This window comes from Trachypithecus francoisi, unplaced genomic scaffold, assembly GCF_009764315.1.
Source record: "Trachypithecus francoisi isolate TF-2019V2 unplaced genomic scaffold, Tfra_2.0 Lachesis_group1, whole genome shotgun sequence".
NCBI classification, from domain to species: domain Eukaryota; kingdom Metazoa; phylum Chordata; class Mammalia; order Primates; family Cercopithecidae; genus Trachypithecus; species Trachypithecus francoisi.
The window spans coordinates 96,412,288-96,424,542 of record NW_022681454.1 but is presented as its reverse complement, the minus strand read 5'-3'; the positions used below and the strand labels follow the sequence as shown (position 1 = coordinate 96,424,542).

At 34.4% G+C, this 12,255-nt stretch overlaps 1 protein-coding gene and 1 long non-coding RNA gene across 2 annotated transcripts in view; one reads left to right on the top strand and one right to left on the bottom strand.

Annotated features, from left to right (window-relative positions):
- Positions 1 to 8,169, top strand: part of STPG2 (sperm tail PG-rich repeat containing 2) — a 683,119-nt gene extending 674,950 nt beyond the window's left edge. The window contains exons 13-14 of the mRNA XM_033214857.1: positions 2,098 to 2,246; positions 8,065 to 8,169. Coding sequence (XP_033070748.1) covers positions 2,098 to 2,246; position 8,065 — 150 coding nt within the window. The 3' untranslated portion in view covers positions 8,066 to 8,169. The remainder of the gene's footprint in view (positions 1 to 2,097; positions 2,247 to 8,064) is intronic.
- LOC117085694 overlaps positions 1 to 10,249 on the bottom strand; it is a 56,498-nt gene extending 46,249 nt beyond the window's left edge. The window contains exons 1-2 of the long non-coding RNA XR_004438054.1: positions 10,178 to 10,249; positions 8,040 to 8,188 (exon numbers count right to left, since the gene is read on the bottom strand). This is a non-coding gene — a long non-coding RNA (uncharacterized LOC117085694). The remainder of the gene's footprint in view (positions 1 to 8,039; positions 8,189 to 10,177) is intronic.
- Positions 10,250 to 12,255: the final 2,006 nt, after the last annotated feature.

Genomic DNA, 12,255 nt, shown 5'->3' with positions numbered 1-12,255 from the left:
ACCTCACAAACTTTTTTCAGTTCCAATTTTATATTTTTTCTGGAACTTTTTTTGTTCATATTATAAATAAGTATTGGTGACTTTTTATAATATAGCTTCAAATTAATGCTACTTTCCTTTAGGATATGTTGTTTGCATTGGAATTGTGTTTCTGTTTGTTTATTCTATTAAAAGAAGGCGTCTATGCAAAACCAAAACTTCCCAACAGTAGGACATGTGGATTGCCCTGGCTCTGCGCTCTCACCCTGATCATGGAAATACTGTTCCTTTTAATTTTATCCTAATGATATGCTCAAATAATCTACCTCAATGAACTTTTACTGTCTTTACAGACTGCTGGACTGAGGGCAAATTCTAACTGCCCTAATTACCACTTCCCTAATTATAGGAATAAAAGTTTATTTTTAACTAATTTGATGTAAATATTTACTCATTGGGAGACATTACACAAGATGATGAGGATGAGGAGGAGGATTATAATAGTAATAGACACATATGGTTTTGATAGGCCATGCTTGATATGCTTTATACATTAACTCATTTAATCCTCATAAAAATATCATATTATTTTAGCATCTTCATTTTCCAAGTGCAAAGACCAAAGCACCTAGCAGGATATGGTGGTGCATACTTGTAGTCCCAGCTACTTGAGTGGCAGAGGTGGGAGGATCCCAGGCTTGAGCCTGGGAGGCTGAGGCTGCAGTGAGCTGAGATTGAGCCACTGCACTCCAGCCTGGGCAACAGAGTGAGACCCTGTCTCAAGAAAAACAACAACAACTACAAAACCAAAGCACAGAGATAGTAAGTTGCTTAAGAACACACAGAAAGCAGATAGCAGGAGTGGGGTTTCAACCAATGAAAGGCTCATGCTTTTAACCACTAAGCTATATTGCCTTTTCAAGATAAAGGACTACTTTCCATACTTTAACTCAATTATTATAACCCCTAAACCTATATAAAATAGATCACTTTGACTCCATTTGAAAAGTGCGGGAACCTAAGTTCAGAAAGGGGAGGTAACATTTTGAAGCCCACAGACATTGAAAATGTCCAAGTCAAAATTTCTACTAAGATATATGAATTATCTTTCCACATGAAGCTGACTTTAAACCTGTAACTCTCATTCTATTACATGAAGACAGGCAATGAAAAACTATAAATTTAAGAATGCAGTATTCTCAACTTGTACTTACTAACCATGCATCTCAATTTCTAACTTTTTAATATATCCTATTATATGACGTTCTTGTGGAGGAGAAGATAAAAAAAAAAAAGAGGGTCATTGATAATAACTATGTCAGGACTAGTACATACCACATAGGAAGCACTCAAATAAATATTGATTGAATGACTATTCCATTAATTTCGTTCTTCAATCAGCTCCTTTTTACAAGAAATTTGGTGGACAGTCCTCAGAGCAATGGAAATAAGAGTTTGTTTTAGTTTTAAAAGTTCCTTTGAATTTTTGTCTTTCTTGATGTTTTCATTGGTATGTTGAATGGTGGATGTAAATTGATTTCATCTTGTTACTGCATGTTAATAGTAGGAAAATAGGCAGATAATATGCATTTAACAAATATTTGTTGAAAGAATAAATGCTGAGAGAAGGCACATCTGGAAAGCCAGTATCTGCTTTCATTGGAAGCAAGATTTATTTTGGGAATAAAAATATTTATTATTTGATATTTGATATATCAAATATCAAAACATAAATATTTGATATATCAAATATCAAAATATAAATATTTGATATTAATACATGCAAAAATGTACATATTGCTTTTTTAAAAGAAATTTTAGATTTCATCAAAGGTTTTTGCCTCTACCAAATATATATGTCTTTTAGAAGAATATTAAACATGCATTAAGTTCATGACTTGTAACTTTTATATGTTTTATTTTATTTTTTACTTTTGGATATTTTAAATTACATTTATATATGTTAGCCCTAGGAATCCAAACATGTAAGATATCAATAAATGGTTTTGGTAAGTTATTTTATGTTAGTGAGTTCATTATTGATTAATTTAAAATAATATTTCAAAGTTTATGAATGATACAATTAAAATATGCTATTCTTTTTTTTAATGTCCACAGCTCAGTCCATTTTTAAGGCATACGGTTCTGAAGAGAACATTTAATGTAACTCTGCCAAATTCTTTCTTCATTGATAGAGAAAACACTCCTACTCTAGAACAAAAAGCCAAACAAAAACACCAAGGAGGCAAAATAGAATCTTCTAAATGGTGAGTGTATCAGTTCATTCTCACACTGATATGAAGAAATGCACAAGACTGGGTAATTTATAAAGGAAAGAGGTTTAATTGACTCATTTTCACATGACTAGGGAGGTCTCAGGAAACTTACAATCATGGTGGAAGGCAAATGAGAAGCCAGTACCTTCTTCACAAGGTGGCAGAAAAGAGAGAAGGAAAAGGGACTGCCAAACACTTATAAAACCATCAGATCTCATGAGAAGTCAGTCAATATCATGAGAACAGCATGGGGGAAATCACCCCTGTGATCCAATTACCTCCCATCAGATCCCTCCTTTGACATGTGGGGATTATAGTTTGAGATGAGTTTGGGTAGGGACACAGAGCCAAACCATATTATTCTACCACTGGGACCCTCCCAAATCTTATGTCTTTTTACATTTCAAAACAAATCTTACTTTCCCAACAGTCCTCCAAACTCTTACTTCAGCATTAGCTCAAAAGCCCATAGTCCGATGTCTATCTGAGACAAGGCAAGTCCCTTCCACCTGTGAGCTTGTGAAATCAAAAGCAAGTTAGTTACTAAGATACAATGTGGGGACAGGCACTGGATAAATGCTCCCATTTCAAATGGGAGAAATTGGCCAAAACCAAGGGGCTATAGGCCCCATGCAAGTCTGAAAGCCAACAGGGCAGTGATTAAATCCTAAAGCTACAAAATAATCTCCTTTGAACTCCATGTCTTACATCCAGGGCATGCTGATGCAATGGGCAGGGGACTCCCACAGCCTTGGGCAGCTCCTTCACTGACTGGTGTTGAGTGCCTGCAGCTTTTCTAGCTGCAGAGTGCAAGCTGTTAGTAGACCTACTATTCTGGGGTCTGGAGAAGGGTGGCTTTCTTCTCACAGCTCCACTAGAAAATTCACTAGTGGGGACTCTGTGAGAGGGCTCCAATCCCACATTTCCCTTCCACACTGCTTTAGCAGAGATTCTCTAAAAGGGCTCTGACACTGTGAAAGACTTCTGCCTGGACATCCAGGCATTTCCATCTTCTGAAATCTAGGCAGAGGTTCCCAAACTGCAATTCTTGACTTGTGTGCACCCTCAGGCCCAACACTACACGTAAACACCAAATCTTGGAGCTTACACCCTCTGAAGCAACAGTTTGAACCATAACTTGCCCCTTTTAGCCACGGCTGAAGCTGAAGCAGCTGGCACACAGACACCATACCCTGAGGCTGGACAGAGCAGTGGAATCCCTGGAAACCAGCCCACAGAACCATTTTTTCCCTCCTAGGCCTCCAGGCCTGTGGTGGCAGGGGTGGCCACCAAGGTCTCTTGACATGCCCTGGAGACATTTTCCCAATTTTCTTGGCCATTAACATTTGGCTCCTTATTACTTATGCATATCTCTGCAGCTGGCTTTAATTTCTCCCCAGAAAATAGATTTTTCTTTTCTACCACATGGTAAGGCTGTAAATTTTTCAAACTTTTATGCTCCACTTCCCTTTTAAATATAAGTTACAATTTTAGGTCATCTCTCTTAAGTTCAATGTTCCATAGATTTCCAGGGCAGGAACAAAATTCTGCCAGTTACTTTGCTAAAGCACAGCAAGAATGATCTTTACTCCAGTTACCAATAAGTTCCTCATCTCCATCTGAGACTACCTCAGCCTAAACTTCATTGTCCACATCACTATCAGCATTTTGGTCAAAACCATTTAACAAGTTTCTAGGAAGTTCCAAACTTTTTCTTATCTTCCTGTCTTCTTCTGAGCCCTCCAGACTATTCCAACCTCTGCCTGTTACTCAGTCCCAAAGTTGCTTCCACATTTTCAGGTTATCTTTATAGCAGTACCCCACTTCTTGTACCAATTTACTGTCCAGTTTCACACTGCTATAAAGAAGTACCTGAGACTGGGTAATTTAGTCTCAGTCAGTCTCATGAGAACAGCATGGGGGAAACCGCACCCATCATCCAATCAGCTCCCACCAGGTCCCTCTGTTGATACATGGGGATTTCAATTTGAGATGAGATTTGGGTGGGAACACAGAGTCAAACCCTATCAGTGAGTATACCTGTCCTCCCCGAGTTATATGGTTACTACATTTTTACAATCCATTAATTAACTGCCATAAACAATCCCTTGGTCAGGATACATTTTTCTTTCCTCAAAGCAATATATTTGTATCCCTCTTCTAGAAATTGGTTGTGTTTATGGCCCCAAGGTGTAATTAACAGATTATAATAGAAGACAATCTGCATTCTTCTAGAGATAAGTGCTAATCTGGTCAGGAATAGCCAGTACATGATCTTTACATTTTTATAAAGTCTGTTTTTCATTTGCCTTTAATAACAAGATAAAATAGTTACCTTAATCAGGTGAGTTGCTTTTTAATTAACCTATCTTTTTAATATGAATAAATTTTTGTAATGTTACTTTAGTCAGTTGTTGTAGGATTATATCTTATTTTAGCATGTAGACTTTTTTGGTCAAATTGCATTATGAAGCAGTTTTGAATTAAAAGTTGGTATGCTTAATAATAGAGACGGGGTTTCACCATGTTAGCTGGGATGGTCTCAATCTCCTGACCTTGTGATCTGCCCACCTCGGCCTCACAAAGTGCTGGGATTACAGGTGTGAGCCACTGCACTTGGCCTACTTAGGTTATTTTTATTTTGATTTACCCACATATTTAGCTATTTCATTGTTCTTCTTTCCTTCTTTCATTTCTGTACTTCTCTTTAGATCATTACTCTTCTGTCTAATGAACTCCTTTGAATATGTATGTTTGCACAGGTTTGCTGTTGATGAGTTTTCTCAGTTGTTTGGCTGAAAACATCTTTATTTAATTTCCCTTTTTGAAGGATATTTTTGCTGAATAAACAAGTACAGTTTGGCATATTTTCTTTAAGTATTTACAAAATGTCATTCTATTGTTTTCTGACCTCCATAGTTTCTAATGAAGTGTCTTTCCTTTGAAGATAATGTATTTTATTTATCTGACTGCTTTTACAACTTTTTTATGCATTTAAAAAAGGTCAGTTTTACTCTAATGCTTTTAGATTTTCCTACCTCCTGCCCCAATTCTCCTTGGTGTTTGTTAATGTTCTGGATTGTGTGGGTTGATTCTTTCTATTGGCTCTGAAAGTTTCTCACCTATTATCTTTTCAAATATTGCTTCCTTAACATTTCTCTCTTCTTTTATTATACAAATACAATTACAGATATTAAATTGTGTCTCATGTGTCTTGTATGCTCTTTTGTATATTATAGATTCTCTTTCGTTTTGAACTGCAGTCTGTATATTTTATAATAATCTCTCCTTAGTTCAAAAATCGTCCCTTCAACTGTTTAAACACATCTATTGCATTCTTAATTTAAATGTTAACATTTTCAGTTCTGTAATTTCCATTGGGTTACTATGTATAAATTCCAGTTACATAGTGAGATGCTTGATCTTGCTAACAATTTTGTTAAGCATTTTATTCTTTGTTATTTTAAAATCTATAATAGATATCTCCAACTCTAATTCACTTTTGGATCTGCTTATATTATGTTTTAGTTTTCTGTTTTTTGATACTGACTTCTGACATGCCTACTAAGTTTGATCACATGTAGAATATTGCTAATGAAAAATTATAGATATAATTTGATATTTTGTCTCATATTTTCTTCCTTCAGGGAGGATTTCCTTTAGATTTTTCTCAGGTACCTTAAATATGGGGCAGACCTGCTTTTCCAGTGTGGGGTTGTGCTTGTCCGGAGCTGAGTTTCACATTTTTGTTAAGAGTTGATATAATTCTTGTTACCTATATTTTTAGAGTATAACCTTATTTTATTCTATTAATAATAGGAAGTCAGGGATATTAACTAGAGTCCCTTCTCCAATTTTTTCTTCTTCCATCCTGGGAAACTGCCAAATACCCCGTTTTGCTGCCCATACCTTTATCTGCTACTCTTGTCTCCATTTGATATCCTGTTATCCCTATACCAGATAAAATTTAGCAAATGTCTTAAGGAGGAATATGACACGATGCTAGAATTCCCTTATTCTTCTCCCTTTTTCTTTGTAATTTGGTTTCTTGACATCCTGCTTTTTTAAACTGCAAGTTTTATCTTTAGAGATCCCGATAAGGCCAAAATCTTAGCTTAGGTTTTTATCTGCCTTGTGGCTGTCTTCTTGGTCTTTTGGCCTTGTGCTATTTAGAAAATAAAAGATTCCTCAAGGGAAATGTAAGGCTCACCTCAGTATTACACCTGCCTCACTATTCTCACCAAATTTCTGGCCCTTCGAAACCTGGTTGTCTGTATAGTTTTCCATTCAATTAAATAGGTTTAAACAGAAATAAATTCTATAGATTTTATTTATTGTATGGCCTGCAACAAGTTATTCTTTGCCATGTCTGAAATTTTTTACCAGTTTGTCAAGCTCCTTTCCTTTCGTCTCTCAATTTATGAAATCCTATATCTTCAATGAATAGTTACAATTAAAAAAGAATATATCCTAGACATGAGGTATCCTGCCATATAACTATTTGCTCATAATTCTATAAAAAGCACACACCATTTTTAAGAAAATATATTTATTTATTAAACTTACTTACAGATTTATCTTTTGAGAATTACCATTGTCACATTAGAAACTAAGAATATGTTAAGGTTGTGTGTTTCATTATTTAACTGTTTTTTCATGGTGTCACACAAAATAAGCCCTTAGAAATGCTTTAGTATTCCAGGCATGCTCACTCACATTCCAAGCCCTCTGTTAAATAAGCCTTCAGCAGACAAAGCCAGACTAGCCCCCTGTCTAACTTTACCATTACAGATGGACACAAAGTCCCAAGTCTATCTTTTCTGTTTCTACACTCTCCTACTATTACCACTGAAGACCCTCAAAAAGCTACCAGAGTTGCATTCAGAATTATTCTGCATTTCAGTAAATATGATGTCATTTGGAATCTCCCTACTTTAATTAACTTTAATTAAAAACAATTTTATTCTACAATGAGAGAGAAGTTTAATGCTTGGTTGAGCTACTACACCAACTCTAAAGAAAATGAGTGAGTTAACATGTTCAAATAGCTGTTATCAGCTCTAATTATGTTTGCATGAAGGAAGAACAAGCTAGATAATAGAAGAGTGTTGGATGATTGAAAATGGGGAAAGAGTAACCATATGAATAAAAAAAAATGTAGTAAAAGTGATACAGCCAGAAAAAATTCTCTGCAATTCACAGGTTTGCCCTTGGGTCAAGCCGCATTTTCTTCAACTGTTCCTAGTCATGATGGACATCAACATAAAATATTTTCATATAGGTAGGCTCACATACCTGAAGCTTAGTGAAAAACAGGTATTTCTGCTAAGATAATATCTAGTAGAGCCTCTAATGTGTTACAAGTTTATTTTATAACTAAATTGTTGTAAAAGATTTTTATTCTCAAAATATTTGTCAGTGGAGAAAATAATTTATTAAATTATATTGTGAAAATTTTAACAGCTTAATTGATTTCTATTTCTTTTTTGCTCTGTCAGTAACATTTTATCTTATTAGATTCACTATTATCATGATGTAATGTCTAAACAATTGAAGAATATATACTTCTATATATGCCTTTAACTACTCAAATCTTCAGCAGAGTCAAAAGGACAATAAATACAGAAGCCAGAATTATATCATAATTCTGACATTAATTTGGTTAGAAGAAAAGAGTATTCTGTGAAGTTTTATATCTTTTTTATTGGAAGTACCTTAACTAGAGAAGCCATCTGAAAGAATATTTTGACTTAGGTGGAGAAGTACAATAGAGATATCACTTACTGAAACAGCTTTTCTTTTCCCACAGATATATCCAAAGGTAATATCTATTAATATAAAGGTAAGCTGACACTTCTCTCACAAAGAAGTACTTCCATGTTGATGATGTCCTCCATCAGCTGCTCACAGGAACATAATTGCTCTTCTAACATCTAGGGATAGAAACATCTGTTCTTATATGATATTTGTTTTTCTCAGAAAAATTTTCCTATTACAAAAGCAGTATATATATTCATTGCATTCTTTCTAAGCATATACTACTGATGCATCCATATAAAATATAATGCTGAAAAAGACATCTGATGAAAAGCCTTTCTTTTTCACTTTAGAGTCTCATTCTCTAACCAGAGAATGCAATTACTTTCCAAATACCAGGCATGCTGAAACAAAGTGAATGACGTTATTATGCATATGTGTTATTCCCTTGACTTATTTTCTTACTCTTCATTTCTCTGAAATGCTAAAAGTAGAATATAAAAATCATAAAAGGAATATTCAGTATGTTTTACTTCGTATAACTTTTATGTGCAAATAGGAAAGCAAAGAAAAAAATGATTAAACTGTGACAATATACTGAATTATCTTCAATAGCCTACATATTTGGGGAAGATGGGTAAATTTAAATATCACATCCCAAAATATTTGGCATTAATGCTCTACTTCTAACATGGTCTAGTAAAACAAATTAGTTGGAGATAAGGATTTATCAATAGTATTTAATGTTTCTAGAGGAGCATATCCTCTTTGAAATTTTAACAAATGCTATGGAAACTTCATTGATGAAAGTGGATTTATGCAAGCAATCTAAAATTAACATAATTCTAAAAGATTCAAGTGCTCCTGAAATTTTCAGTGTATTCTGATTTAAGAAAACTGTATCTAAAATATCTCCATTAATATGCCTAAAATTCAAGATTGGAACGATAAACCCCCCCCCAAATGGCCAATAAATACTTGCTCTTCCATTGAATTGGATGAATTGAATTGAATTGTGAAAACAGCACAGAACTGGTGGTTGATGGAGAGGAGACTTTGAGCTCATCTCCTAGTTACATAACCCTAAACTAATTAGTTAATCACCTAGTTCTTTGTTCTATGGCTCCAAAATGAAGCAGTTGGTATATTAGATCAGTAGATGTCAAACATAGAGGATGTTTCACAATTACCAAGTGAGGTGGTAGAATAACACAGTTTTCCAACATCTAACAACTCTCCACCTAGTATTGCCTGTACTCTGAAATGGGTCCTGAAACCTGTATTTTTCTATAGGTATTTATGTGATATAGTTAAGCTCTAGGTACATGATCCCCAAGGTTTCTATCATCCCTATAGTATTTCTTTTGGAAATTACCTTTTTATATGTCATATAAACCATACAAAATATAGTTCTTGTTGCAGAAAACTCAGACAACCAAGAGTATTTGACGTGCATTACATGTGTTGCAACACCCTTGCATGTATTCTTTAAAACAAACAAACAAACAAACAAAAAAAAACCACAAACCTTATGGGATGATTTTTACCTTCTTATTTTTAATTCTTTTCCTCTATAATATCTTACATAATATGCAAAACTTGTTCATGAATAAAGAATAGAAAAATGAAAATTCAGAACGTGGGAGAGAATTGCCAGTCAACTTTTAAGACAATGTTTTAATTATTCAGTAGAATAATTCTTATGTCTATAATCTTCTTACATATTAACATTTTCTAAACCAGAACTAGTAAAAATACATAAATTTTCATACTACTGTTATAACAAAATAATATAAACTTCTTGTCACCTAAAAACAAAGTTGAGAATTCAATATGTGAACGTTGAATGGGAAGCATAATTATTTTGAAATGTTTGGGAGAGTAAATAATCTTGTTTTTAAAATGATAGCCTTTCTGTAATATTAAATTAATAATTTTAAGAGAACTACAGAAGAGATAAGCAGAAAAAATACAATAGTAAAATAGAAAAGGCATTATATTTATGTATATATATATATACACACATATTTATCTCTTTGGAAAGATGAGTAAAAATATAAATAAAATCAAACAACATGAAAGACTATGAAAACATTATATATTATTAAAAATATGAATAAGATAGAGGGTCTTAGACTATTAATCTTTCTCTGGAACAAACTTACCACAAGAAGCAAGAAATTGTTGGAAGAAATCTACCTGGAGTCAGTAAAGCTTTCAAAAGACATTTCCTCTGTGAAAAAAGAGTGAACAATTCTGAAGTTGGAACATATTGAGGCAAAGAAAACTCAGCTAATTGAACTAAAAGTGACATTATTGATAACAGGGAAATTTAACAATTTATAAAATACAATCGATGATGTAGCAGTTCAGCTTTAATAACACAGAATTCACAGGGAAACAAGTAATAAAAATAATGATTAAGTTGGGATGGTTAGGAGATCCCAGGTATGCCCCATTTTGCATTCCTAATCATGTCCGTGTAGACCAGTCACTGGCAATTAACTTTTGTAAAACTGGAAAATTTCCCCTTTTTCAAAGGCTTGGAACCAGAGATCCAAGGGAGATAATGATTTAACCATTCTCTGAGAATGTATTCTGCAGAACACAGTGATTGCTTCAAATTAGAAAGGTTGAAAGGGATGGCTAATTTCCATAACTTTGACAAAAATGTTTGTAAAAATACTGAAGAGCTGCCTTCTTCAGTTCAAAATTCAACACAACTAAAATAGTATTATACTGATCCATTAATATATTTTATTCCCAGGATGTTAGTCTGTTTTTCATAGTTATAAGACTATCTGGACTGGATAATTTATAAAGAAAAGAGGTTTATTTGACTCATGGTTCTGCAGGCTGTTTAGGAAATGTTGTGCTACCACCATCTTCTGGTGAGTCCTCAGGAAGCTTACAATCATGGCAGAAGGCAAAAGGGGAGCCAACAAGAGAGGGAGCAAGAGAGAGAGGGAAGAGGTGCCATACTCTTTAAATAACCAGATCTCCTGTGAACTCTTTACTAAGGGGAGGGCATCAAGCTATCCACAAGGCATCCACCCTCATAACCCAACACCTCTCTCTTAGCCCCACCTCCAACATTGGCGGTCACATTTTAACGTGAGATTTGGAGGGAACAAATATCCAAGTGGTATCACCCAGTTTTTTCAATTATGTCCAGGTAGTCACTTTTTCATAACTATAATAAAATGATCAGTTGGATTACTTAATGTGCAAGTAGTTACATGAATGAAATTTGTGTGTTCTTTGTTTTCAAAGGGAAAGTTATAGCAGTTTGATTATATAGTAAAGTTGTATGACTATGGAAAGTTTTGGTATCTCCCCATTGAGCAGACTTGCTTTTGTTAACCAAACCAGTTTGCCTTTTCACCTAACAGTTATTTGCAAAATATGATTGAGTTATGGCCAGTAAAATATGAGCAGAAATGACATATACCAGTTCCAACTTTAGCCTATAAGCAGCTTCCAACAGTTCATTCACTTTTTACTCTGTCTTCCAACTGAATAAATACACTAATGAAGCACTAATGGAAGGAGGCTGGGTCATGAATGACCATTTGGATAACATCCTGGACTTTACAAGAATAAGAAATAAATTTAAGCCACTAAGATTTGAGAAATTTATTTGTTGTAGCATGACCTTAACTAATGTGCTCTAGACACTCCCATACATGCATAACAAAATGGGTCTCTCCACAGGTAGGACATAAAAGCTCAGATGGTGCCTGTACCTTAAGGAATCAGACATGATAAACCAAGGGGCTATATTCAGGGAGAACAGAAACAAGTTAGTCATCCCTTAGAGCCCTCTCCCTCAGAGCAAGGTGTTGGATTGGAAAATATCTGTTTCAAAGTGCATTATATATGTTTCAATGCCCTTGCATCTGTTCCTTAGAAAAATGATTTAGTACCCAAAGTGTACAGGCCGTACATCTTCTGTCATTTTCATGATTGAAATTAGCTGTCTGAATGTGTTTCCTCTCAGCTTCCAGAGCCAGTTAACTAAAAACAAGCTTGCAACGTAATTGTAAAGTAAAATATTCAGAAAATGAAATTTAATTTGTTGACCAAATTGATCATTTTGTGGAATTTTGCTAGTTTCCAATTATACCAAGTGCCCTTCATTTTAAACAGCTGAGTAGGTTGGGTTACTCTCACATATGTGAATGCTGTCAGCCCTCACAAAATGAAGCCATTAATTAGAAAATTTCATGGGTAGGCCTTTGTT